The 27,917-nt window shown below is 47.9% G+C and overlaps 1 protein-coding gene and 1 pseudogene across 1 annotated transcript; one reads left to right on the top strand and one right to left on the bottom strand.

Annotated features, from left to right (window-relative positions):
- The first annotated feature begins 1,352 nt into the window (after window positions 1–1,352).
- On the top strand, window positions 1,353–27,917 carry SLC22A5 (solute carrier family 22 member 5). Its single transcript, XM_008014372.3, has 10 exons — window positions 1,353–2,025; window positions 10,000–10,103; window positions 16,550–16,704; window positions 17,733–17,904; window positions 19,406–19,532; window positions 21,312–21,412; window positions 23,063–23,277; window positions 24,755–24,937; window positions 25,993–26,128; window positions 26,501–27,917. The coding sequence occupies exons 1-10, from the start codon at window positions 1,633–1,635 to the stop codon at window positions 26,586–26,588; spliced, it is 1,674 nt and encodes a 557-aa protein (XP_008012563.3). The 5' UTR covers window positions 1,353–1,632; the 3' UTR covers window positions 26,589–27,917.
- LOC103244515 (peptidyl-prolyl cis-trans isomerase A pseudogene) lies at window positions 13,849–14,537 on the bottom strand (annotated as a pseudogene).

Here is a 27,917-nt window from a genome sequence, read left to right as displayed (position 1 = left end):
GGATGACTTGTCTCTGAGAAATACAAACAAATAAAAAATTAGCTGGGCATGGTGGCATGTGCCTGTAGTCCTAGCTACTCAGCAGGCTGAGGCAGGAGGCCCACTTAAGCTTACGAGTTCAGGGCTGTGGTGAGCTATGATTGTGCCATTGCACTCTAGCCTGGGTGACAGAGTGGGACCATGTCTCCAATAAATAAATGAATAAATAAATATTAAAAAGCAAAAAGTGTGGCTAGTCCAAATTGAAATGTGCTGTAAAATACACACTGGATTCCTTTTTTTTTTTCCAAATCCCGAGAACCTGTGAAATACACTGAATTCTTAAGATTTAGTATGAGGAGGGAAAAAAAGATCAATGATTTACATACAACAATGTAAAATATCAACAATTTCTATATTGATTATATGATGAAATGATCATGTTCTGGATATACTTGATTAAATATACTATTAAGTTAATTTCATCTTTTATTTTTACTTTTTAAATATGAGCATTGCCAGATAAAATACAGGACAACCAGTTACATTTTTATTTTATATATTCCTGCATGGGACATATTTAAAAATTATTCATTCTATATCTGAAATTCAAATTTAACTAGGAGTCCTATATTTTTATTTGCTAAATCTGGCAATTTTATTAATATGGCTACCAGAAAAGTTAACATAACAAATGTAGCTCCTTATCCTATTGAACATTGCTGCTTTAGAATCACCTCACTGCTTTTTTTTTCTTCCCCCAGTTAGCTTCCGAATAAACTCTGCAAGGAAATAACTAATCTGTGGGGAATATTTAATCCTAGGCTAGGATCGTTAATCGTGAAGTAAAATTTTTACATCTGCATGAACAAAATGGCTTGTTACAGAAGAAAATGTGGAAAGGGCATCGGGACTAGAATGAAAAGTCATAGCTCCCAGACTCTCTACTAGGGTAGTTAACAGTCCCAGGTTCAAAATAATCCCCTTCCCTCTTATAAGGATAGGTGCTGTCAAGAGCAACTATCTGTGAGACCCTAGCCCAGTTACTTCCTCCTCACCCCCGCCCCCAAGTAGGCCTCGCAAAAAGTTGGGAGCGGCGCGTTTTCAACACTGGAGCTTCGCGGTCGCTCTCCCACTCGCTCCCAGTCCCCCGATGGAGGAGCGAGTTCGGACTCGGACCCCAAGGCCGCTAGTCCCGCTGCCTTCCTAAGCCGAGCCCAGGCTACCTCGGTAGTCCCCAGCAGGCTAGGCTGGCGGAGGCCTGGCCGCCGCCAGGCCCCCAGGACAGGCCCCGCCCGTGCCTCAGGTGCACTCGGCTGCCGGCCCGCCCCGCGCCCTCGCGGCCCTCCCCAGCTCCGCCCTAGCGGCCCGCCCCAGCTCCGCCCTCGCCGGCCCCGCTCTGCCTGCCGGCGGGGCGCGCCTTGTGGCCCAGGCCCGGAACCCTCCCCGGCCGCGCGCCCTATGTAAGGCCGGCCGCGGCGGGACCAAAGCGACCAAGGCGGCAGTGTCAGCTCGCGAGCCTACCCTCGGCGGACGGTCTTGGGTAGCTCGCTGCCAGGCTCGCCCGGTAGGTTGCGGGTGCCCCGCGCGCACGCGCAAAGCCCTCCGCGTCCCGCGATCCCAGGCCGCGCTCTGTGGGCCTCTGAGGGCGGCATGCGGGACTACGACGAGGTGACCGCCTTCCTGGGCGAGTGGGGGCCTTTCCAGCGCCTCATCTTCTTCCTGCTCAGCGCCAGCATCATCCCTAATGGCTTCACCGGCCTGTCCTCCGTGTTCCTGATAGCGACCCCGGAGCACCGCTGCCGGGTGCCGGACGCCGCGAACCTAAGCAGCGCCTGGCGCAACCACAGTGTCCCACTGCGGCTGCGGGACGGCCGCGAGGTGCCCCACAGCTGCCGCCGCTACCGGCTCGCCACCATCGCCAACTTCTCGGCGCTCGGGCTGGAGCCGGGGCGCGATGTGGACCTGGGGCAACTGGAGCTGGAGAGCTGCCTGGATGGCTGGGAGTTCAGCCGGGACGTCTATCTGTCCACCATTGTGACTGAGGTGGGTGCCGGCCTCTGCTGGGGCTGAGACTGGGGCGCGGAGGAGACTGTCGCGGTCCTTGAACCCGAGCTCCTGTCTCCCAGATGCGCGCTGGACGCTGTCACTCCCCCTCCCCCAACAGTCAACACCCTAGCGATGGAGACCCTCCAGCCAGGTGGCTTGGGAACACTTCACAAGGTGACCTCCAGCCAGAGTGTGCTCCTCCCTGCGAGAGGTTGTCAGTGTGGTCTCCCATCCTGATGGCCACTTTGCGAGGGTACCAGGAAGGTCCTGGCGGTCCTTGGGCGATACTCTATGGCCCTGAGTGTCCAAGACTTCCTCTAGTTGGGGTTGCGGGTGGTGAGTAGCAGAGCCAGGGCTTGGGCCAGGGGCTGTCCCGTTTTTCCTCTAGTCTCTTGGCTTCTTTTTAGAAGAGAGGAAATACTTATCTTTCCTGAACTTTTCAAGTTAAATAAAGCATGTGTGTACAACTGCCTCTTCCCTTTTTCCCCTAGTTACTCCTTCCCCTACCGTCTACAACCCAGAATGACAATCTGGTCATGCCCTGTAAGTAATCCTTTGACTTTTCCCGTGGTCAGTTGTCAGTCTTTTTTTTTTTTTTTTTTTTTTTTTTTTGAGACAGAGTCTCCCTCTGTCGTCAGGCTGGAGTGCAGTCGTGCGTTCTCGGCTTACTGCAACCTTCGCCTCCCGGGTTCAAGTGATTCTCCTGCCTTAGCCTCCGAGTAACTGTGAGCCACGACGCCCAGCTAATTTTTGTGTTTTTAGTAGAGACGGGGTTTCACCATGTTGGCCAGAATGGTCTCGATCTCTTGACTTCGTGATCCACCTGCTTCTGCCTCCCAAAGTGCTGGGATTACAGGTGTGAGCCACCGCACCAGGCTGTCAGTTGTCAGTCTTTAAGATCCATTCATCTGAAGATCTGTTCAGGGTGACTTGTTGACCTGGAATGTTTTCTAAGGTATTATAAGGTAAGGCTGTTGGCCAGATTTAGTTAAAGCATACAACTTTAGGTCATAGGGTGTGGGGGAACCTTTCTCATTTCTCAGCTCCTTGAATTTTCCCTCTGGGTGGTTTTTTCTGTCCCCTCTGAACCTGTTGGAGCAGTTGTTGGAGCTGGATGTAGGAACATGGTGTTAATGATGGATATGTTTTGTGTCTTTTTCAGACACTGGCACTCTAGCTCCCTGAAGTTTCAGCAGCATTGAGTAACTAGCCAGTGAATAGCCCTCATTGATAGATAGGCTCACTAAAATGTGCTAATGACGAATTCGCAGGTTAGAGAAGGCTTCCCGGAGGAGGAGGCCTCTCAGTGAGCCTAGGGTGTTCAGCTCAGCATAATAGTGAGCTGAAGGCCCCAGTGCAACGGCAAGAAACCACCCAGCAGGAAGGCAGAGTTCACAGAGAGGGGAGAGTTCACAGAGAGGGAGAGTGCCACAGGCCCTGGCATGGCTTCAAGCCCTGCTGGATGTTGGTGCTGAGCCTCCCTCCTGGAGCCTCGGAAGGGCTTACAGGGGCTCTGGAGGTCCCAACTGTATTGCTTCTTGGCATCATCACTCTTCAAGGGAGTCTGAGAGCTACCCCTAGAGACTCAAGTGTGTGTGCACGTGTGTGTTTTTTCTATGTTTGGAAATTTGATGTCCCCAGCACCTGGACCTGCTTTCTCCACATGTATGTAGTGGGAGTGTGACCTGAGCCCCACTGGGATTTCTTAGCTAGTGACATAGCTGCAGTGTCCAGAGGCATCGTGACTTGACGAAAGAGGCACTCCCTGGAGGTAGCCAACTATGCTTTCTGGCCTATGAATCCACAGGGAATTGGAACCTTCAGTTGCCACAAATCCTGGGTCCTCGCCTCACAGGTGGGTCTGTTACCTTCCTGGAAGCCAGTGAGTACTATGAAAGCAGAGGCTGTCCCTGAGGTTGCAGGCAGAGGCCACAGAGGGGAACATGACACAGGAATCCCTACAAATTCTACTTGGGGCTGCCTAAAGAAGAGGGAGGTGGTGAAGTGAGAAGAAGCTCATGGCATCTCTTGGGGTTTTACATTGACCCCTGAGGGACCCCAGCTTACTCTAGTCATTTGTTCCTGCTTTGCTGCCCCCATCCCACATTGGGCTGAGTGGTGGTGGCATTGATGAACTCCCAAAGGCCAGCCATGCCAGGGGGTCTGACTTTATCTTGCTGCCAGTGTCAGCCTTTTGTTTTTTAATATTTAGACTATTTATTTAGCTGTCTTAGCAGTTTCAAAGCAGTTGTGTGCCCTTTCACCTACTTATATGTTGTCAGTCTTTGTAGGGAGGCCAGATTAATGCTTAGATCTTTGTTTTGGGCTACTGGAATGCTTGACTTGAAGTTCAGAGCTACTTATTCCCAGGTGAACAGCTACTGCTGGAAGTTGCTGCATCAACATTCTAATGGCTTTTTCTATGGCCTGTTGTCTTTCAACCCAAACCTGCCCTGCTGACCACTGCATCTAGTCCCGTGCCTGCTAAATGTCTCTAAGCCTGCCCTCTGCCCCAAATCATACATTTGTAAGTACACTGGTATTGCATTACTAGTCATATTTTTTCCACTGAAGACTGCAACCTTGGGTGTCTTGTTTGGATTTTTTTTCTTTGTTCAAGTTAAAGTACATACATGTAGTACCAAACTTTGTGGTGGATTTAGATCTTTGCATCTTCCTCAATTTCTGACACAATTCTGGATGCAGAGGGAGGTTCTCAGGAAAATTTTTATTGAATGGGTTAATGAATAATTTAAGAAATCATCTCTAAAATTTCAGAACTAAAGAAAAATAGTTCAGTTCTTAGAAGGGAAACTTGAGGGTGGCTGAAAAAGATTGACTGGAATTTTTTAAAGGAAAGGTGACCCCCCCTGCCCACTGACTGGGGCTTTGACGCCACATGGATGTGGAATGAGGTGTTGGAATTGGCAGAGGGAATCTGCCAGTAATTAACAAATAAATAAATATTGGCAGGGTGTGGTGGCTCATGCCTGTAATCCCAGCACTTTGGGAAGCCAAAGCAGCAGATCACTTGAGATCAAGAGTTCAAGACCAGCCTGGCCAACATGGTGAAACTCCATCTATACTAAAAATACCAAAATTAGCTGGGTGTGGTGGCACGCACCTGTAATCACAGCTACTTGGGAGGCTGAAGCAGGAGAATCGCTTGAACCCGAGAGACGGATGATGCAGTGAACCAAGATCGAGCCACTGCACTCTAGCCTGGGCGACAGAGCGAGACTCCATCTCAAAAGAATAATAATAATATTAATAAATAAAGATGATTTTATAAGGTGAAAGAGTTTTATGCCCCCATGTTTCAGGAATCGTTTGGTGGTCCAGGTGGTTCTAGGCTGGCCTCTCCTGTGGCCCCTTAGTCATCCCTGGAGTACTGGGGAATTAGCCAACCCATCATGCAGTGCTTCTTGGCCATGGACTGCCACATCTGCTGGGAACCTGGGTGGTTTCTGAGATTGCCTGGGCTGCCTGTTCTTTGGTTTCACCATAGCTCTGTCCAGCCTGTGGACAGACAGGTTCCTTGAGAAACTTCTGGCCGGGTGTGGTGGCTCATGCCTGTAAACCCAGCACTTTGGGAGGCTGAGGCAGGTGGATCACAAGGTCAGGAGTTAGAGACCAGCCTGGCCAACATGGTGAAACCCCGTCTCTACTAAAAATACAAAAATTAGCCCCACATGGTGGCAGGTGCCTGTAATCCAAGCTACTTGGAAGGGAGACTGAGGCAGGAGAATTGCTTGAACCTGGGAAGCGGAGGTTGCAGTGAGCCAAGATCGCGCCATTGCATACCAGCCTGGGCGACAAGAGCAAGACCCCATCTCAAAAAAGAAAAGAAAAGAAAGGAAACTTCCAAGCTGCTCTGCATCGCCTTGCTCTTCACCTGTCTGCTTCTGAGAAGCCCTCGACCCAGTCCTGGGTGGGACTCCCACTCCCTCCCTATTGTCCTGGACTAGTTTTTCTATCAGCCTTATGTCGTGTAGAGATAAATAGTCTTAGAAGATGGGAGAGCCCTCACTGTTATTCCCAAAGCTGCCTGGAGGAAAAGCCAGAGCAACCTGAAAACTGGGGCTAGGGCTGGCTCTGGGCAGCAGAGACCCGAGAGACCTGGAGCTTGAGCCTCACTGCTACACCTTTGCTGATTTCTCTCACTCAGGGGACACACAGACCCTCATCCAGGCTTTTGCAGCTATACAGCAAGGCAGAGAAGCCACCTGTGGGGTCCCGTGGCCCACTATGCATACATATAGTAGACACTTCTGGCCATGATTGGTCAGATTGAGCCACTCTCTAGCTAGCTGAGACCTGTCATCCTGGGTCAAAGTTCTGACAGTTGACACAAAGCAGGGGGTCAGGGAGCCAGAAAAAAAAAAAAAGTGCCAGGCGTGGTGGCTCTTGCCTTTAATCCCAGCACTTTGGGAGGCCAAGATGGGCGGATAACCTGAGGTCAGAGTTCAAGACCAGCCTGGTCAACATGGCAAAACCCCATCTCTACTAAAAATACAAAGCTTAGCCAGGCTGGTGGTGCATGCCTGTAGTCCCAGCCACTCAGGAGGCTGAGGCATGAGAATCACTTGAACCCGGGAGGTGGAGGTTGCAGTAAACCGAGATTGTGCCACTGCACTCCAGCCTGGGCAACAGGGCAAGACTCTGTTTCAAAATAAAAAAAAGGTATTCTGGGGATTGAAGTTCAGAAGTTCAGGGTTCATCTCGACTTTGGGCAGCCAAGCAAGAACTAAAGTATACCAAGACGTTGAAGGTTGATACCTTTTTATTTATCCATTCATTCACTCACCTATGTACCAAAGAGCTCCTGAGCCTCTCCTCTATAAAGGGGGCACTGCCAGGAGTCGTAGAGGATGTGATAGCAAAGATAGCAAATACCTTTTCTCTTTGCTCTGACAACAGTGGGGCAAGGATTATTTGCATCATTAATTGCAGCAGGAGGCAGGACAAAATGTGTGTAGGAATATAGGAATACATGGCAGTCAGTAACGCGGTGCCTAGCCGCATGTCTGACTGTTGATACGGTCAGGCTAGGTACATCCCCTCAGGGAAGAACTTCTGCCTTACGGGCACACACCCTATCTTTTTTTTCCCTTCCTGCCAATTCACAGGTAAGAACATTCAGTCCCAGGGAACTATGTCATCTCTCTACTTCTCATAACTGAAAAGCAGTGCCAATTATGTATGAGGTACAGGAGACACAATTCTCCCTCTTTTTAAAAACATTTAACAGCTTTATTAAGGTATAAATGACATAAAAACTGCATGTAGCTAAAGCATGCAATTTGACCTACATGTATCTCTACACCCTTGAAACCATCACCACTAGAAAGGTGCATTTCTCCTCAGGAAGGGGGGCAAGTCTAGGCCCTTTGCCAGAGTTGCTCCCAGATTGTTTTCAGGTTGGGCCTGCTTTCGTAGCTCAGCCAGCTGAAGGGTGACAGCGTTAGGCTCATGACCCAAATCTTAAACCCACACATTCCATTTTAACATTGTTACCTGTGATCATCAGCCAGTACAGCCCATCCCATGTACCAGGTGGAGGCATCAATAAGCTGGTCTATAGCGGCTTTAATCACAGCTGGGGAACCAGGAGCTAAGGAATGCTAGACTCCTTTGTAAACACTTTAAGCAGGGGGTACTTAGCCTGGACTCTATGTGCTTCTTACCCACCTCTTCTAAGGGGGATTCAGGCCAAGTCCTGGAACCCACTGCAGTCCATCTGGTGGTTGACAGGTATGTGGACGGATTGGCAGGCTGGGACCCAATCTGTGTTTGCCCTTGTGTTCAGTTTTGAGACCTAGTGCCTTTCCTGATCCTGCTTACAGACCTGCTTACAGATCCTGCTTACAGATCCTGCTTACTGGTCTGTAGCCAGTAGGAAAGAAGTGTTAATGCATATTTGCTTTTGGAGGGCCCAAAGCCAGGTCCAGAGAGTTGTCAAGGGCTGTCATTGGGTGGATGGCAGAGTTAACCAAGGAGTTACACACCTGCCTAGGCTAAGGACAGGCTGGACCAAGTGGAGAGGGTGGGGCTAACGGAGCCTAAGAGATGCTCTGGGGCCTATCTCAAAATGAACACTACAGTCACCTGTCCCCTGCAGAGATTGACCTGGTTTTAGGTCGCACCCAACCTTGCCAGCCCAGGAGTCCTTAGAAGCCTGATACTGGGAGACCTGTCCTGGGGTCTGCAACTCCAGAACTCACTACAGAAGCCCATGTGGATTGCTAGTCTAGCTCAGCCATATGGGTCCCCAACCCTCACCTCATGATAGTCCTGTTGAGAAACCACTGCTGACCCTTTGTTTGTGTTTTCATCTTTTCTACTATAAAAGACATGCTAGCTGGGAAATAGAGCCCATCATACTCAAGAGTGGCAGGAGCCAGGACCTGGCCCCTGAAGCTTGGCCTCACACACAGAGGCTGGCACCCTCTCATCAATTCCCTCAACTTTGTCTCTCCCTCCACTCCCAGTCCTAGATTTAGCAGCCATGTGTGAGTGGGGGCCACTGCAGGGATACTCACCCACCTACCAGAGAGATGGCCTGTGGGTGCTGGCCTATGGAGGTTGGAGGCTGTGGCAGCCTGGGCACTCAGGCTGTAGTGCTCCCATGTTCTTGACTCCTGCTAGTCTGGGCTGCCTCCTGATTAAGGGTTGGATGCTCCAATTCTTCCCTGGGTTGGGGATTGCCACCCTACTCCCAGCCCATCCAGGTCCATGCTTATTCCAAAGCGGAGAGCCAGCAGCGTGCCTGCTGCGAGGGTTCTCTGTGTCCAGCCTGAGTCTTGCCTGCCAACCCCTCTGAGAGGTGTCCAGAGGCATGGAGAAGCAGGCTTGTTTTTCCCTGTCACTGGCCCGGAAGAGATGCTTTGTTCTAGGGAGCCGCATGTCCCCTTGCCTGCATTGTTGGTGAGGAGCCAGCAGGCTCCGTGGAGGGCAGGCCAGCAGCCTGGCGCCAGGGAGGCAAGGGTCTGAGTTCTTAGGAGGGTGGCTGCTCATGTGAGAAGTCTGCAAAGGTTACTACTGAGCACCATCTCTCTGTCCGAAAAACATTTTTCTTTTTTCTGTGAACCACCAAGTATCCTGTTTGGGCTTTCTTCCTGGTTAGGCAGGCGCAGCCTGATCCAAGTGTCTGACTGCTTCCCCATGTCTTCAGACCTCTTTTTCTGTTCATGGTAACTGTAGATGGAACCACGCATTGGATGCTGGAAACTCAAGAGGTGCAGCCTGTTCCTTACCTCAATTGCTGTTTTACAAATGGGGAAATCAAGGCACAGCATGGGGTGATGCTTATCTGAAGTTGGAAGAGTTAATAGTAGAGTGGGAGTTAAAACCCAGTTTCTTACCTCCAAGCTCAGAGCTTTCAGCTGTAATTGAGCCTCGTATAGTTGGTGTGCAGTATCAGGGATTCCAGCTCTAAAGGTCACAAGAAGGACCCGGGGGTCGTTGGCCCAGGGTGGGAACCTGAGCAGAACAGGTCCAGATGGCACACTCTGTGCCCTGGCCTTAGTTTCTTGCTGGATACTGTAGCCTGTAGAACCCCAGAGCCCTGCTTCCAGAACCACTCCAATGACGTTCATGCCAATGGCCTGAACCCCACTGAGCGAGGGTGCCCTGCCTCTTCCACAGCCCTGGGCTCTGCTCAGATTTTTAGGAGCAAGCGTAAGAGGCCTTGCCTTCTTCAGGGTCAGCATGTTGATAGAACAGTTACTCTCTGCCTGTCTGTCCTCAAAATGTAAACAAGACAGTGGGGCCCACAATGCTATGAAAAACAGGATGGGGAGGAAGCCTGCTCTCTGCCTTCCTGCCCAGGTGAGCCATCACCTGACTAAATGAGTTCACACTCAGAGCGTGCAGGGATGCAGGATGTTCTGACTTCGTTTTCCAGGATGCCTTTGCTTTAAAAACCTTTCAAAAAGAAGGGAATGATACACCCCTTTGTTCATCTTGCAGTGGAACCTGGTGTGTGAGGACGACTGGAAGGCCCCACTCACGATCTCCTTGTTCTTCGTGGGTGTGCTGTTGGGCTCCTTCGTTTCAGGGCAGCTGTCAGACAGGTAAGGTGTCTGTCTCCTACAGCAGCAGGGGACCTCAGCACTGAGCGAGAAGTGTGTGCCTGGCCCTTGATTTCAGTTGGTAGTATTCCTTCAGCCCAGGGCCCTGTATTTTAAAGAAGAGGAAGCTATGTTTATGGTATAGACTCCGTGCCTAGTAAAAACAGCGAACAAATCTGACTCCATAATTCTTGCTAAATAAAGAAATCTGAGCTATGTAAGCTGAGTGTATCTGATCCGGTTGACTAGGTAATATGCGATGATTCACTTCTGCAGTAACCTGGCTTGCTTCCCCTGGGTCACCGTGACTCTGTCATGCCCCTGAGCATGGGAGAAGTTGACTTCATGCACACATGCACATGTGCTGGATTGTAGATCTGTAGTGGTGCCACGGTGTCTACCTCTGTTGTCCTAAGAAGACCAGCATTCTGTCTGCAGAGTGAGAGGAGCTCTCACCAGCCACTAGTGGTATGACAAGCAGAACTCTTATGTCCACAAGGCTGATGCCCCTTAGCTAAGTGGCCTGTGATTTTGGCATTTACTTTATGACAGGAGGGAGAATACTGTTTTGATCCATTTCTCATAACCAGGTTATTTGTGTAATTCTAAAGCTTTTAACTCAAGGAAACATTAATGACTTAGAGAATCTCAAACCCCTCGAAATTGTATGCACAATGTTAGAGACTACATGTGAGCATTTTTTTGGAGAGAGGTCCGTAGCTTGCATGAAGTTCTCACAGGGGTCCGTTATGTTGTGTCTTCTTTCCCTGGAGCTTCAGGGTCTGTCACAGAAGACTGTGAAGAGAGTAGCAGCCTTCAGCAAATCCTTGGCCACATGGCACATGTGAGAACACCCCACAGATTGGTGGGTTACCCAGTGGAAAGGAGTCCCAGCATCTTCCCTGGTTTTTAATTCCTGGCCTCAAGCAATCCTCCCTCCATAACCTCCCAAAGTGCTAGGATTACAGGTGTGAGACACCATGCCTGGCCAGATATTTTGTTGTTGTTGTTGTTGTTGTTGTTGTTGTTGTTGTTGTTGGAAACAGAGTTTCACTCTTGTTGCCCAGGCTGGAGTGCAATGGTACGATCTCGGCTCACCGCAACCTCTGCCTCCTGAGTTCAAGAGATTCTCCTGCCTCAGCCTCCCGAGTTGCTGGGATTACAGGCATGTGCTACCACGCCCAGCTAATTTTGTATTTTTAATAGAGACGGGGTTTCTCTGTTTTGGTCAGGCTAGTCTCGAACTCCCGAACTCAGGTGATCCGCCCGCTTTAGCCTCCCAAAGTGCTGGGATTACAGGCGTGAGCCACTGTACCTGCTCAGCCAGATATTTTTTTAAAAAACAGGCTAACCTGTTTATTATTCCTAGTTTACAGATGGAGAAAGTGAAACAGAGGGATTAAATAACTTGCCCAAGATATCACAGCTGGTAAGTGGCAGAGTTAGGATTTGGACCCAGATAGTCTTGCTCCTTTATTTTGTATGGACTACTGTTCTAGGTCCATCCTGTCCTAGAACTTGCTTTCTAGCAAAGTGGAATGTATTAAACAACCAAGTGAGGAAGTCGTTGTTGTCCCTGGTCATGGTAAGTGATAAAGAGAAGTAAGTGCAGGGTGCCACAGGAGTGTCTAACAGAGGAGGTCAGGGGCGGCATCCCTGAGAAGGTGAAGCATGAGCCGAGAGTTGAAAGATGAGTCGAAAGTAGCCAGCTGAGGGGTAGAGAAGAGAAAGAACATCCAGGCAGGGAGAACAGCACGTACTAAAGCAGGGGCTCAGGAAGAGGCATGGCAGCAGGACAAAGTCCGTACGGTAGAGGTGCAGAGAGTGGTGTTAAGATGAAGGGGAGAGGCATGCAGAGCCCTGAGCAGACGAGCAACCAGGGCTTAATGGATCACAGTTAGGACTTTGGGCTTCAGCCACAGAGCAGGAGTGGGCTACTGAGATTTTTTAAAACAATAGTGTGACAATCAGATTTGTACTTTTTTTAAAAAAAAAAAAGATGCTTTGACAACCTTGTGGAGAAAGAATTGAAGGGAAGCAAAAGGTGTTGCAGAGAGACCAGTTAAAAGGTTGTCACAGTAGTTCATGCCAGAGATGATGGTAGCATGGGCTACTATGACGGTGGTAGAAATGGAGGGAAGTGGTAAGAGGTAAAATCAACAGGACTTGCCGATGGGCTGGATGTCGTAATTGAGGGAAGAAAGCTTTCTGGCCTGGGTAACTGGATGAAGAAGGTACACTTCTCTAAGACAGAGAATGCTGGAAAAGAACCACATTCATAGATGTTGAGTTCAATTTGTGTGCACTAAATTTGGGGTGACTATGAGGCCCCTAAGTGGAGAAGTAGAGTGTGCAGCTGGCTGTGTGGATATGATACTGCATGAGAGGTTTTGGCTGCAGAAACACATGTAGGAATTGTCAGCGTATAGAACCCTCAGCAGAGCCCCAGATGGGGATGAGGTTGCCTGGGGAGAGGGAAGCGGGGAGGGTAGAGGGGAACTGGGGGAGGATTGTGCTGTGCTTAGAGGCCTCCCGAGTGGACATGGGAGATTCCTTCTCACAGAGCTAAGTGACAGCTGAGGCTCAGAGGAATGCCCTTGATGTGAAAAAGAGAATGCCCAAGTTCAGAGTAGAAATGCAGTGTATTTTTCTGGGTCAACTGTGTCATGGCTCAGCTTAAGAACCTGCTCACCATGTGACACAATGATTACCTGAGGAAAGCATTTAAGTTCCAAAAGGTCTATTCCCAGGGAAACTGGAAACAAAATTCGTGAGTATGTTTAGGACCACTTTAGTCTACAGAAGGGCTAATATAGTGTTTTTCAAACCTTTCTAAATATTCTGGCAACAGAACTTTCATTAAAGTAGGATCATTTAAGTCTAGTAAATGAAATACACCCTAAATGGCTAAAAGTATGACTGTTCTGCCTGCAGCCCCTGCCTTCAACTCCCAATGCCCTGCCTCAAGCCTGTCTGTGCCCCCTTGGAAGGCCCAGTGCCCTGTGGGACGGACAGCTTCTGAGTGCGTTATTTCTGAGTAAACCAGTTCCAAAACCTAAGCTAAATAGATTACCTGAAAGCAATCAATTCATGCCCTAACTCGTCTAGGACGTCAAAAAACTATACTTTTTTATAGTATAAAGGTTTCACCATCTTTCTGGCATATGAATACATCTGAAATTCAAGAGCAATTAAAATACTCCTGGGTTGTCAAAGCCCTTTATGTGACACTACTGAGTCATCTTTATGCGTGTGACTTGTAAGAGATGCGCAACCCTGGGAAGAAGTAGACTGCTGTGTCCTGTTTCCAGGTATGTGTGTGTTTGCCATTTTGTTGACAGACTTTAAAAGCAAACATTTCTGATCCCAACCCTGAACTGCCAAGGACTGGTGCTATGTAAAAGGTTCTCTGGATCTGTCTCTTCCCTACCATCCCAGGGAGCTCTTAGGAAGGGAAAGGGCATAGAGATTATACCAGCCTGCCTTGTGGTTAGGAACCACCCCTTGGTTGGCATATAGAACACTCTTATTAAAAAAACAATGCAGGGGACAGTGGAGTCTACTTCCAGGCGAGGGTTTCTCGACCCTATTAACATTTTGAGCCAAATAATTCTGTTGTAGGGCATTTTCCTGGGCATTTTAGAATATTTAACAACATACCTGGCCTCTACTCATTAGATGCCAGTAGTACCCCAAACTGATGGGGAAAAAAAACAACAGAAAAAAACTCTTTTTTTTTTGGTTAGTTTTTATTTCATAATCATAAACTTAACTCTGCAATCCAGCTAGGCATGGGAGAGAACAAGGAAAACATGGAACCCAAAGGGAACTGCAGCGAGAGCACAAAGATTCTAGGATACTGCAAGCAAATGGGGTGGAGGGGTGCTCTCCTGAGCTACAGAAGGAATGGTCTGGTGGTTAAGATAAAACACAAGTCAAACTTATTCGAGTTGTCCACAGTCCGCAATGGTGATCTTCTTGCTGGTCTTGCCATTCCTGGACCCAAAGCGCTCCATGGCCTCCACAATATTCATGCCTTCTTTCACTTTGCCAAAGACCACATGCTTGCCATCCAACCACTCAGTCTTGGCAGTGCAGATGAAAAACGGAACCATTTGTGTTGGGTCCAGCATTTGCCATGGACAAGATGCCAGGACCTGTATGCTTTAGGATGAAGTTTTCATCTTCAAATTTCTCCCCATAGATGGACTTGCCACCAGTGCCATTATGGCGTGTGAAGTCACCACCCTGACACATAAACCTTGGAATAATTCTGTGAAAGCAGGAACCCTTATAACCAAATCCTTTCTCTCCAGTGCTCAGAGCACGAAAATTTTCTGCTGTCTTTGGAAGTTTGTCTGCAAACAGCTCGAAGGAGACACAGCCCAAGGGCTCGCCGTCGACCGCAATGTCGAAGAACACGGTAGGGTTGACCATGGCTAGTAGTACAGGACTTTCCTCGGTGGCAGCGTCTGCAAAGCCAAAAAAACTCTTACATTGAGGAAAAACACCAAACTCTTCCACATAGTTGTAAGACCTTGTACAATTTGCCTCCTAGCCACCACTGTAGTCTTGAATTGCACGCCTGATGCCAACCACACTGGCTCCTCATGTGCACCATGCCCCCTCCAGCCACGGGGGTGTGTGGTCTTCTCAGAGTCTGAAGCATTCCCCACACACCCCAACCCACCCCCTGTGGCTTTCTTTAACCATGCCAGCTAATTCAGCATCCCTAGTTCCTTGTGACTTTCCTTTATAACATCTACCAGAAATTGGGGGAAAAAAACTGTTACTATAGGATTAATGTTGGTCTTCCCCACTATACTGTGAATATCATTGAGAGCTCGGTCCCTACACCTTAAATCCCCCACTGTCAACTACTTTTTCCCATCTCAGTGCCCCATGATCAAGGAGACCCTCCCTGAATGTCCAGTTCTCCGACCCTTACCCCCAGTCCAGGGTAGCTTACTTCCTTGTGCCTCTCATGAACCTGCATTCCAGTCCTTCAGTGCGCTTGACTCGGTGTATAATTGTATATTCAGAAGGGTGGTGTTAGATTAAAATGTGGTTAATGTATGTTTCACCAGTTATACTATGACACTCCTTAAGGGCAGAAATAGCATCTTTTTTATTTATTGATATCCAAAGTGCCCTCTATAATGGATGCTCAATAAACATTGAATGAAAGTGGGTGTCAGCCAGTACTGGCCAGACTCAAACTGAATCCAGTGCTTCCCACTAGCTTGACTTTTTCCTTCTTTGTTGCACTCTCTTTAAAACAAACCAAAATAAACCCAACTTTAAAAACTTTTAAAAATGAGCACGGATACAGAAAACCACACAGAAAAAATATGCAGCTTAATGAATTTTTTCAGAGAAATAACCTTATGACCACTTCCAAGTCAAGCAGTAGAACTTTGCTGTCCACTAAGAAGCCCTGTCCATGTGCCCCATCCCAATTACAGCATCCTCTCTCTCTCCCCGTTAAGTGACCGCTAGCCTGACTCCTGTAATAATCACTTCCTTGTGAGTTTTTTTTAGTTTTATTATCGAAATATGCATCTTGACACAAGTTTGGTGTTGCCCGCTTAACATATTTGATGTCTTTTAGTCTACTTAATCCATGGATTCTCCTTCTATCCCCTTCTATGCCTTACTGATTATCTATGAAGAAACTGAGCTGTTCCACCTATAGAATTTCGCAGTCTGGATTTTGTTGATTGTACACTCAGGATGCAGTTCAGCACATTCCTCTATGCTCTGCATTTCCTCAAAATTGCCAGTTGGATCCAGAGACTTGAGATTCAGGTTCTAATTCAGGTTCAGTCCTTTTGGCAAGACCATAGGAAGCATGCAATGCCCGACTGTCTCTTCATGACGTTAACAATCATTAGTATATAATGCATATATCTATTAATCCGTTGGGGGCTATACATGGTATTAGTCTAATTTTATTACCTTTTCATTTAAAAGTTAGAATACTTTTATACATGATATTACCTCTTATCTATTATTGGTTGCTGTTCACATAGTTTACAAAGTAAAATCAGGACAAATGCTTCTTTCTCCTTATTTGCCAGTTTTCATTTATAATGAATTGTTTCTCTGTCATTCTCCAAAGTTGGCAGATTCTTTTTTTAAAAAAAAATATCATTATGAATGTATGGATTAAATAATTGATGTGTTTCAGTCTCTTGCAATCATTATCATAATTGTAGTATTGCTTTTTAGGCAACCCTGGTGCCCAGGCTATACATTTGTCCTGGGGAGTGGGGAGGAAGAGAAACAGCATGAGCACCATGGGACCGAGACCGTCCCTGGCAGCCGGTATCCTGGCAACACTGTTCACACCTGCTCCCTGGATGGATCTTGGGAAAGCCCCACTTGGTGGAGCCCATTCCTGCTGCCCTTTTCCAGCTGGTTCTCTGTCACTCTCCTTTTCTTCCCAGGTTTGGCCGGAAGAATGTGCTGTTCATGACCATGGGCATGCAGACAGGCTTCAGCTTCCTGCAGATCTTCTCAAAAAACTTTGAGATGTTTGTCGTGCTGTTTGTCCTTGTAGGCATGGGCCAGATCTCCAACTATGTGGCAGCATTTGTCCTGGGTATGGCCATCAGGTTGGAGTTGAGTACTTGATCCTGTATTTCACCATCATCCCATCACTCACCTTTCTGGAGACAGCTGTGATGTCCCACAAGGGGGACAGGGTTTTTAACAAAACCAGCCAGAGCTTCCTGGTGAACCGTACTTACAGGCAGGGAAACTGAGCCAGACATGTGACCAGCCTGGGGTCCCCAGTAGCACAATGGCCTGACTTCTGATTTCCAGTTCTTTTCTGGCCTCTGGGCTGTGGCTCCATGGTCTTAGTACTTGATGGCCAATTTACTAGGACTCACAAGAGATCCTCCATTTACAAAAAGGGCCTGCCCCTGCACAGGGCTGAGCCAGCCCGGGAAAGAGGGCGGCATGGTTGGAGGAGGAGGGGCCGTGACTGGCAAGCTCGCCAAGGTAGAGAACCCCTTGTCTGCAGAGCACTATGGCTGGTGATATCTATGGACAAGAATAAATTGATAGGAATGGGCTTTCGTCACCTTCAGGGTTTTAATTCAGAGTGCACACTGCAGGGCTTTGTCTCAAATGTGCCAGCCTGTTGTCACTGAGAAGCTGCAGGCCAGCCTGTGTTTGGAGGAACCTGACTCTAGCTGATAAGGCCTTTGAGTTCCTTGGGTTGTATTGTTGAAAGGATTGTTTTTTCTTTTCATATTTAATATTCTCTTTCCTTGAGGCTTAAGCCAGCATATGCTGACTTAGTAATGACTTCACTTTTAATAAATTCTTCCTCATGTGAGGATTAAAGGGGGCCTACCATGGCATCTTTATCATGTGGCTTCAGAACATGGTGAAATTTTCAAGAGAGAACTGTTGCTAGGGGGCCTGAGAGGCCACAGGGATGCAGCCCCAGGAGATGGTCAGATAGGAGGGGTTCAGAACGCCATCCGCTCCCTAGCGCCAGGAACTTAGAGACAGTTCTGGCTGTTTTCTTATCTGCGTATTCACACAGATACCATAAAAAAATTAATAAAGAAGTAATCCAAATTAAACTGCTAACTCGACCTCCCTTGTTTTAAACAGGGACAGAAATTCTTGGCAAGTCAGTTCGTATAATATTCTCTACGTTAGGAGTATGCATATTTTATGCATTTGGCTACATGGTGCTGCCACTGTTTGCTTACTTCATCCGAGACTGGCGAATACTGCTGGTGGCACTGACGATGCCGGGGGTGCTGTGCGTGGCACTCTGGTGGTGAGTGTGACCCTGTGCCCCGTGTGCCCACTGGCAGGATGATTTCTGTCTGGCCTTCACTAGAGGGCAGCAACAAGCCATGAATCCCTATTTTGTCTCCTAGAGACAGGAAGCATAGATGATTTATAAATTATTTCAGAATGTTTTCTCCACACTCAAAGAGCCAAAACAAAACAGAATCCCATGACGGCAACAGACTTGCTCTCAGCCCTGTGCTGGGTTGCCCGAAGTGCAGGGAGAAGTAGCAGTAGCTATGAGAAGATGGGGTCCAGCATGACCTGGAGGAAGTTTCCAAGCCTCAGGGCAGGACAGTGTAGGCCCTAGTTCTGGCTGTGTGCTGCTGAAGCCTCATGCCACAGGCACTGGCACCAAAAGCAAGAGTCCTCAGGGTAGCCACGTGGAGGAAGCCAGGCTCCTTCTGCACCACCAAGGTAGAGGAGTTGAACAGGCAGAGAAGAGGCCATTCCCGACCAAGAGGGGAACACAGCAGAGGAGCTAAGGTGGGAATCACCCCTTGCAGGTGGAGAAGGTGAAATCACCAGCCCACGTGGAGCAGAGAGGATTTCAGGGCATAGTGGGAGAGTAAGCCACACATCATGGGGCCCAGTCATGACCAAGGGTGGGGGGCGGCTACCTGGTCCCAGAAAGATGGAAAATAATATCCATAGAGCACCTTGATAAGCATGCTAATTGTTTTTTCTTTTTTCTTTTCTTTTCTTTCCTTTTTTTCGAGACAAAGTCTTTGTCTGTCGCCCAGGCTGGAGTGCAGTGGCGTGATTTCCACTTACTGCAACCTCCGCCTCCCCAGTTCAAGCGATTCTCATGTCTCAGCCTCCCGAGTAGCTGGGACTACAGGTGCCTGCCACCACACCTGGATCATTTTTTTGTATTTTTTTGTAGAGACAGGCTTCACCATGTTGGCCAGGCTGGTCTCAAACTCCTAGCCTCAAATGATCCACCCGCCTCTAAAAGTGCTTGGATTATAGGAGTGAACCACTGCACCTGACCAAACATGCTATTTTAGGTAGAGTATCTGACAAGTCTGTTGGATAAATCAGGGGTAGGGTGAGGAGAGAAGAGAAGCTAAGAGGCTAGGGCAGAAGTTTCTGTTGGTATCAGGGACAGGGAGGAGAGTGTAGCAGGGCCTGGGCTGGCCTAGACATGCACAGAAGCCTGGCTTCCAGAGCCCATCTTGCACCCATCTCCTCAGCCCAGCAGGTGGCACCAGTGCTCTTCAGAAATGGAGGTGGCCAGCCAGCATTGGGATGCTGTCAGAGGGTGCAAGGCTCTCACATTTTTGTGCAGTGTGGTGTACACAAAACTCATCCACCCCAGGTTGTTGCTGTGTGTGGATCAGCTCTTTGCTTCTGGCTTGTGAACACCAAACATTCCACAAGCTCTGGTTCTGCAACCCCATTCCCTCCTATGGCTGTGCTCTGCCTGGTCTGTGGGTCTACTGTTGGCAGGGAGGCCTCACTGAGATCACACTTTGTACTGCCAGGTTCATCCCTGAGTCCCCTCGATGGCTCATCTCTCAGGGACGATTTGAAGAGGCAGAGGTGATCATCCGCAAGGCTGCCAAAGCCAATGGAATTGTTGTGCCTTCCACCATCTTTGACCCAAGTGAGGTAAGCACCACGTGGGTGCAGATGAGAGGGACAGACTGACTGTGATTTGAGGGCAGCAGCACCCAGCCCTGAAGTCCTCTCTGCTCACAGCAACCCAGCCCTCTCTCTGCCCAAGCCCCAGCTGCCCGCCCCCCAAACCCCTCCATCCCCCCACCCCCAAGTGGGCCCTGTTAACAGTCAGAAGTTGAGGAATAGGTTACAGCTGCCTCACTCTTTTCACCACGGGTTTTAGATTTTCATTCTTTACTTCCTTCCTTTCTAGGCAATCATATATTTTAACCATTACTTCTAATAATAAACACTCTTTTTGAGTAATAGGCCTTTCATAAAGTCAGCATTTGGGGAAATCATTGTTTCTTATACCTAAGGTAGCTTGTCATCTTACAAAGATAACCCCGAATGTAAAATGTAAAGCACAGATAGATTTGGAGTTAGAAGTATTTCATCTCTTGAGTATTAGCAATTATTTATTAAAAATAATTTTTTAAAAAAGTGTTTAGTCTCTTTCTGCCCTCCAATGGTTAATTATTGCATATCATCTTGGAGTCAGGTCCTTTTTGATGTCCACCTCTTCCCCCTACCCCACCCTCCCTGCAACCCTGTTCTCACACACCATGAGTCATTTCTTAGCTCTGCCTCGTTCCTGGTTCTTGCTTTTCCTTCCCGTTCCCTCTACTACCATCTCTGTAGCAGGCAGTTTTCCTCGGTCTCTTGACTATGAGGAGAGGTTAGAAGCTGTAAATGCTGCCTGGTGTGGTTCTGGAATGTGTCTGTGGTCTGACTGGAAGATGAGGGGTTGGCTGTGGGAACAGCCACAAGCAGCCATGCTGAAGTGTGAGAGGCAGGCATGGTTGGTCTTGGGAAAGAGGGAACAGTTATTGTAGACAGCGGAAGCCAATGGCCACTGCCAGCCCTGCAGACTTCCCAGTGAGTGGTGGCCCAGCAGCCACTGTCAGCATGCACCAGAAAGGGGTCCTGTGCGCAAAGGTCAGGGCGGAGTGTGGCAGAGGGCTTTTAAGTTAGGTGGCTTTGGGGGTTTTTAAGTGAGGGGTCAATCTGGGTGAATGCATAAGCCCCACTGGCATCTTTGAGGAAATGAGGCTATTTCAGGGGATCCTTTCAGTCCAAAGTTGACCTTTGGTTGAACTTCTAACTGGAAAAACAAGCTCCAAACCTGGGTTTGCTTAAGAAAGCAACATCAGTGTGTTTAGACGTGTGGTTTATTAATGGCCTTGGCTGTGCTGAATTTCGTAGGAAGTCACTCTGGGTGAAGCTCAGGTCAATTTTCCTGTTTTTCTATTTGAATTATTTTTCCCTGGAAGCAGACCAGTAACTACATGGTATAAGGACTTGAAACATTAACTTTTTAAAAATATCAGACCAATAAACCACACAGCCAGGTTCTCTCTCTGACCCAGAGGGCAGGGAGCCAGGCTTGGGGAGGAATACTTAGAGGCCTCCTTGGAATGTGGCCACTGACAGGAAGATGTGGGGGTGCAGTGAGGAAGCGGTCAGCCTGGGCCTCTGTATTCCTGTACCCTTAAGGGACTGGTCACCTACTTTTCCTCATTTTCATTCACTCTGATTTGTTACTGACAAGGCCTAGGGAAGTTTTCACAGCCTTAAACACAGTCAGTATCCTTACTGTTCTTAGAAACATAACACTCCCCGACTCTGAGATACAGACAGCTAAGACGCCAGGGATTCAAGTATGTTATTGTGTGCTCTGAGTCGCTGACCACCTCATCTTCCCATACCCTTATCATGTTGTTCCTGCAGTTACAAGACCTAAGTTCCAAGAAGCAGCAGTCCCACAACATTCTGGATCTGCTTCGAACCTGGAATATCCGGATGGTCACCATCATGTCTATAATGCTGTGGTATGTAAAAGAGACCTGCCTGAGGCTTCCAAAGCTTCTTGAAGTGGCTATTGGGTCTGTTGTTTACAGACACGCTTCAGACCAAAATTGAAGGCCTGTGTCATCAGAGAGTTAAAAGGATATGTCTTATGTTAGATTGAAGAAATGGGCATGTCACAATTCTTAATGGGATGGAACCTCAGAGAAGGAGAATGAAAACAATTGTGGAGGCTGTTTTGGGAAATATGGACTCTTTTGTGGGGAATCTCTCCAGATCTTAAATGAATCCTTGCCCAATTTGGGTCATTTAGTTTCTGTCTCCTACCCAGTCACAGACAGTGGCTGAGGAGGTCAGGTAGGGCTTTTAAGAAGGATCTGAGTGAAGACACCATGTCCTGTAGGCTGCAGAGGCTGCCAGTTACTTTCTGGAAATGTGGAAGTGGGATGTGCTCCTCCTGGGATGTCCGTAAATGGTCCTGGAGTCAGGGCTATAGCCTAGATGTCCTCACCAGGTTCCCACTCGAGGCATTTCACAAAGTGTGTCAGAAAGGGATTTGTGAATTACCAGGGAGAGGAAACATGTCCAAGTGCACCTGGCTAGCTTTTGCTCAGCGGCCGAACCCTGGGATTCTAGGTGACTTCTGGAACCTGGTTGGTGAGCGTTGAGAAGATGGGCGAGGAGGGAGGACTTCATCTCAGAGTCCTTATTACTAGTCTCATCCAGCTTTGAGGCAGTCAGCCACTGTGCCTGCTGAGGGGGTGCTATGAGTCATCCGCTTCCAAGGAAATGGCCCAGGATCCCTCCAGGCATTTCACCATTCCCTGAGTTGGCCTCAAGACAGGAGCAGCATGTAGCCTGCACCACAGACATGCCAACCTGTGATGAGTCACCTACTTTTGTGTTCACCCAGGCTGTCCTCCCTGCTCTGGATTTCCTGGGGACTCATGCCCATACTCTTTTTATTGTACCAGCTGTGTGTTCCACCTGCAGATGAGTCAAAGCAGTCTAATCCATAAAGTGTGGGTCATAAACAGAGAGAATGCCTACTGGGGATGCCCAGGTCAGGGGCACTGTGGGGCATACACATGAGAGGCAGTGTGGCCCCTCCGTTGGGAGCCACCTCTCTGCTCCACAAGTACCATGGGGCTGGTGTTAGCTGCCTCTGACCAGCCTCTTCCTGACTGGTCACCACAGGTAGTGTGTGGGGGTCTCTCTCCAAGTGTCTGACCTAATGTTGTTCCTTTTGTTATCTTATCCCCACAATCCTATCACATCTCACTTGATGTCTGCCTTCTGACTCATTCTCTAGCTCCTTCTGCAGTTGCTGGATTTGAGGAGGTTCAGCTTAGGATTTTTAAAGCTGAAAGGCAGGTTGGAATTTTTCTTTTCAATGAAGTAAATCTATCTGAATGATACAAGCTTTTTTGCTGGGACACTGTCTATATGGAAGGCTCTGAGAGTGCACTGGTGCAGGGTTTACACTGTACCACTTGGGCTGGGGAAAATTATCTTTTGATCTATGAAGACACAGGGTTACAGTTACTGCTGCCTTACTAGTCTCTGCTTAAAGATGGTTTGGAATTTACTGAAATAATTGCATTGTAAAAGTTGTACAGGTTGGGAGAGATGTAGATACTGCTTTTCCAGCTTTCTTCTGCACTCTGTTTCAGGATGACCATATCAGTGGGCTATTTCGGGCTTTCCCTTGATACTCCTAACTTGCATGGGGACATCTATGTGAACTGCTTCCTTTCAGCGGTGGTTGAAGTCCCAGCATACGTGTTGGCCTGGCTGCTGCTGCAATATTTGCCCCGGCGCTATTCCATGGCCACTGCCCTCTTCCTGGGTGGCAGTGTCCTTCTCTTCGTGCAACTGGTACCCCCAGGTAGGGACCATGTGCATCTATGGTTTGGGGTCTTCTCTGAGTGTCTTATTTCTACCAGGCTGTCTCAATTAATAAAGAGAATAAAATCAAGCCCATCACAGCTCCCTTGCATTTGTACATTCTTGGCCTAAAAATCAATAGAAAGTGTCTTCTGAGACTGGAACACTTATGGCCTGGGCTTTGAGGGAGTGGGAAAAAGCAGCCATTGGGGCTGTTGGTTAATTTTACTCTTTACCCAAGTTAACGTGTTCATACTGTTTTCCACTCCAGAAGAAGGGGGAAGAAAGAGCTATCCCATTACTTTTTTTCCTGGCCCCGTCTTCTTTATTTATTCAACAAATAGCTCTGGCATGCCTACCACGGGCTGGGCACTGTGCTTGGTGATAACGATACACAAGAAAGCAAGCCAGGCCGAACCCCAGGCCCTCGTGGAACATACATCCTAGTTGAGAAGACAACAAACAATTAAATAAAATGCTCAATACAGTTCAGACTGTGTTACCTTCTAGGAATACAAATGAAGAACAATGCCGAGTTCGTTTACGTAGTCACAGATAGTGTCCCTGAACAGGGGGCAGTTCATCTGAAATGTATATAAAGTGACAGAAAGCCCTGAAAAAGTCTAGGAGAACATTTTAGGAAGAAGAAATGGCAAAGGCAGTGACCCTGAGCAGGGGATGAGCCTGGCATGTTTGAGGAAGAGGGAGAAGGGGAGGGGCTAGACCACTGAGAGGGCCTCACAGGCCCTTAGCAGGAGTTTATTTCTGAAACTATCTTGGTATCCCACAGATGGGTGGGAGGTAGCCCTTTACAATAATTTATGGAGTCTTCAGTGTACCTGTAGATTTGGGAGCCTCTGATGGTCACTTTTGGGCCCATCAGGCTGGGAACACTGCACAGGAACAGCTCCCCATGGGATGTGGCAGGAGGAGCCCAGAACCAACATAGAGGCTCACAGCTGAGCTCAGAGTGACCTTTAGGTCACATATAGCTCTCCCATCAGCACAGCATGGAGAGATTAGAAGATCAACTTGAGATTCTGATGGCCTATGGGTTTTTTGAGGTCTGAATGGGAGGAAAGCATGAAATGAGTTAGAACTGAATTCTCCATTCATCTAAACATCATGAGTTAATTCCATAGTGCCTGCAGTGTGAGGTCCTGGGGTGACAGCTAATCCCTGACAGATAAGTCTTTAATGACTTCTGGACTGGGAAGCAGGATGATTGGACTATTGAGGAGCTTACTCTGGTGGTCTCCAGGCTGAGGAAAGCGCATGTCCTTGTAGCTGCAGTCCCCAGCCTCCTTTCAGCAATCAACTTGGAGGGAAGTCTTGGCTATAGCCCCTTCCCCCACAATAGAAAGTGATAGAAACTGACTCCCCAAAAAATTCAGGGAGAAAGTATGTTTGTTTTGCTCTCAATAGCTGTGTGCCATGGGTTAGTATCTACTCCTACCCTCTATCCTTTGCTCCTCCAGACTTGTATTATTTGGCTACAGTCCTGGTGATGGTGGGCAAGTTTGGAGTCACGGCTGCCTTTTCCATGGTCTACGTGTACACAGCTGAGCTGTATCCCACGGTGGTGAGAAACATGGGTGTGGGAGTCAGCTCCACAGCGTCCCGCCTGGGCAGCATCCTGTCTCCCTACTTTGTTTACCTTGGTAAGTCCCATGGGCCGAGGGCACACTAGAGCAGCAGGATGGAAGTACTAACCGACTTGAATGTGAGCTGGAGGTCGCATGTTAACAGGAAAACAAGCTCATACAGCACATGGACTCCATCCAGGACTGGATCTTTGGCCGGGGAGGGTTCTTGTCCCAGTGCACTGGCCCTCACTTTCAAATGAATAACAACCTATACACTACCTAGAAATTGATGAAAAAATTAGAGGGTTTGTTTCTGTTTTAGCCATCCCAGGCCTTCCATCAGAGACTACAGTTCCTTTATCCTAAGAACCTACAGAGTGGTTTAGGGAGCCAGTGTACTTAGCTGGAGAAATTTCTTGGAATCAGAGTTTAAAAGGAACATGAGGGAAAAGATGTCCATACAAGAGGTCTGATGAACTGAAAATTATAACCTGGAGCACTATAGAGTGATTTTATCTTGTGTGAAGATCCACCCCATGCCATTTTATGTAGCAGGTCTCCAGTTTTCTCTTCTCAGAATTATGTCTTCATAGCACCTGTAGTTTCCCTGCACATCCCTAGCCAGTACCTCTTTAGGGAAGGTGACACCCACCTGAGAGTACCCAGAGTGCTTTGTGAACATGGTATGTAGATCTCAAAGCAAGCAAAGCAGCCTACCTAACCTGAAGGCAGATCACATGGGCTGGGATACATCTGCAGAGGTGGAAGAGTTATTTCTGTCCCTGGACAAGTATCTCGGGTTCCTTGGAAACCCAACCTTGGGAAATAAGAATAATTAGCATGGCCCAGAAATAGAAATAATCAGCATGGCCCAGTCTTCTCCTGCAACCATCCATTTTTACTCATCCCCTGCATGGTGGAACACTGCTGGGCTCTGGGCATGCCTGTGCCAGCTCTGAGTTCTGAAACCTGTCTAGGTGCCAGATTCTAATGTGACTGCTCAGACTGTGGGAGATGTGAGACCAAGAAGGAAGGTGATCCCCTTCCAGAGTCCTGGGAGCATAAAGGGGTAGAGAGAGACCAAGTCTAACTGCAGCCCTGGGCCTGAGGCTCTGTCTGCTTTGCCATAGGTGCCTACGACCGCTTCCTGCCCTACATTCTCATGGGAAGTCTGACCATCCTGACAGCTATCCTCACCTTGTTTCTCCCAGAGAGCTTCGGTACCCCACTCCCAGACACCATTGACCAGATGCTAAGAGTCAAAGGGTAAGAAGACCTCCTCCCTCAGTGTTGATGCACTGGGTCTGGGTCTGGCCAGGTCTCAGGCGCCCCTCACAATAGAGCCACTCACAAACTCCCTCTCACAGACACCATGGACTAGTTTAGCCATTAAAGGGTTGTAAATGGCAAGGTGCTTACTTATAGCCCATCCTGTCTGGTCTCTTCCTGTGTAGACATGTCACTATGTACATCTCTATGGCAGTAGCCGTGCTGGATAGTCAGAGGCTAGAAGAAACCTTTCAGAATATGCTGCAGGATTCTCTTCCCAGGGAAGATATCCTCAGTTCTTGTTTGTTTGGAGACTAGGAGGCATCTTTTTAAAATGTGTTACTGACATATTTTTGCTTGTTTTTATAGAATGAAACACAGAAAAACTCCAAGTCCCACAAGGATGTTAAAAGATGGTCAAGAAAGGCCCACAATCCTTAAAAGCACAGCCTTCTAACATAGCTTCCAGTAAGGGAGAAACTGAAAAGGAAAGACCGTCTTGCCAGAAATGGCCAGCTTGTGCAGACTCCAAGTCCTTCAGTGACAAAGGCCTTTGCTGTTTATCCTCTTGATCTGTGTCTGACTTGCTCATGGATGGGCACCCACACTCAGAGGCTACATATGGTCCTAGAGCACCACCTTCCTCTAGGGACACTGTGGCTACCTATAGACAACTTCATCTAAGTCCTATTACAATGACGGACTCAGCACCTCCGAAGAAGTTAATTTTTCACTAGAACCAGTGAGATCTGGAGGAATGTGAGAAGCATACGCTAAATTTACATTTTAATTTTAGACTACTTGAAAAGGCCCCTAATAAGGCTAGAGGTCTAAGTCCCCTGCCCCTTTTCCCACTCCCCTCTAATGGTGAACTTTAGAGGAAAAGGAAGTAATTGCACAAGGAGTTTGATTCTTACCTTTTCTCAGTTACAGAGGACATTAACTGGATCATTGCTTCCCCAGGGCAGGAGAGCGCAGGGCTAGGGAAAGTGAAAGGTAATGAAGATGGAGCAGAATGAGCAGATGCAGATCACTGGCGAGTGCATTGATGTGTGAGCTCTTAGACCACTCAGCATGATGACTGAGTAGACTTGTTTACATCTGATCAAAGCACTGGGCTTGTTCAGGCTCATAATAAATGCACCATTGAATCTACTATTCTTGTTTTCCACTGCTATGGAAACCTCCTTGCTACTATAGCGTTTTATGTATGGTTTAAAGGAAGTTTATCAGGTGAGAGAGATGAGCAACCTTGTCTTTTCTCTCAAAGCTGTAACATGGGTTTTATTGTTTATTTGTTTGTTGTTGTATTCTTTTCTCCTTAAGTTATTTGCCCTTCAGAATACACTTGGGAAAGGCTGGTTCCTTAGTCTGCTGGTTTGTGTCTTTTTTTTTTTTTAAACACAGAATCACTCTGGCAATTGTCTGCAGCTGCCACTGGTGCACGGCCTTACCAGCCCTAGCCTCTAGCACTTCTCTAAGTGCCAAAAACAGTGTCATTGTGTGTGTTCCTTTTTTGATACTTAATCATGGGAGGATATTACAAAGAAGAAATTTAAATTGTGTTCACGGTCTTTCAGAGTAGCTCACTTTAGTCCTGTAACTTTATTGGGAGATATTTTGTGTTCAGTGTAATTGTCTTCTCTTTGCCGATTATGTTACCATGGTACTCCTAAAGCATATGCTTCACCTGGTTAAAAAAGAACAAACATGTTTTTGTGAAAGCTACTGAAGTGCCTTAGGAAATGAGAAAGTTTTAATAAGTAAAATGATTTTTTAAATAACA

Source organism: Chlorocebus sabaeus, chromosome 23 (assembly GCF_047675955.1).
Source record: "Chlorocebus sabaeus isolate Y175 chromosome 23, mChlSab1.0.hap1, whole genome shotgun sequence".
In the NCBI taxonomy this organism is placed as follows: Eukaryota; Metazoa; Chordata; class Mammalia; order Primates; family Cercopithecidae; genus Chlorocebus; species Chlorocebus sabaeus.
This window is presented reverse-complemented; position numbering and strand designations above follow the sequence as displayed.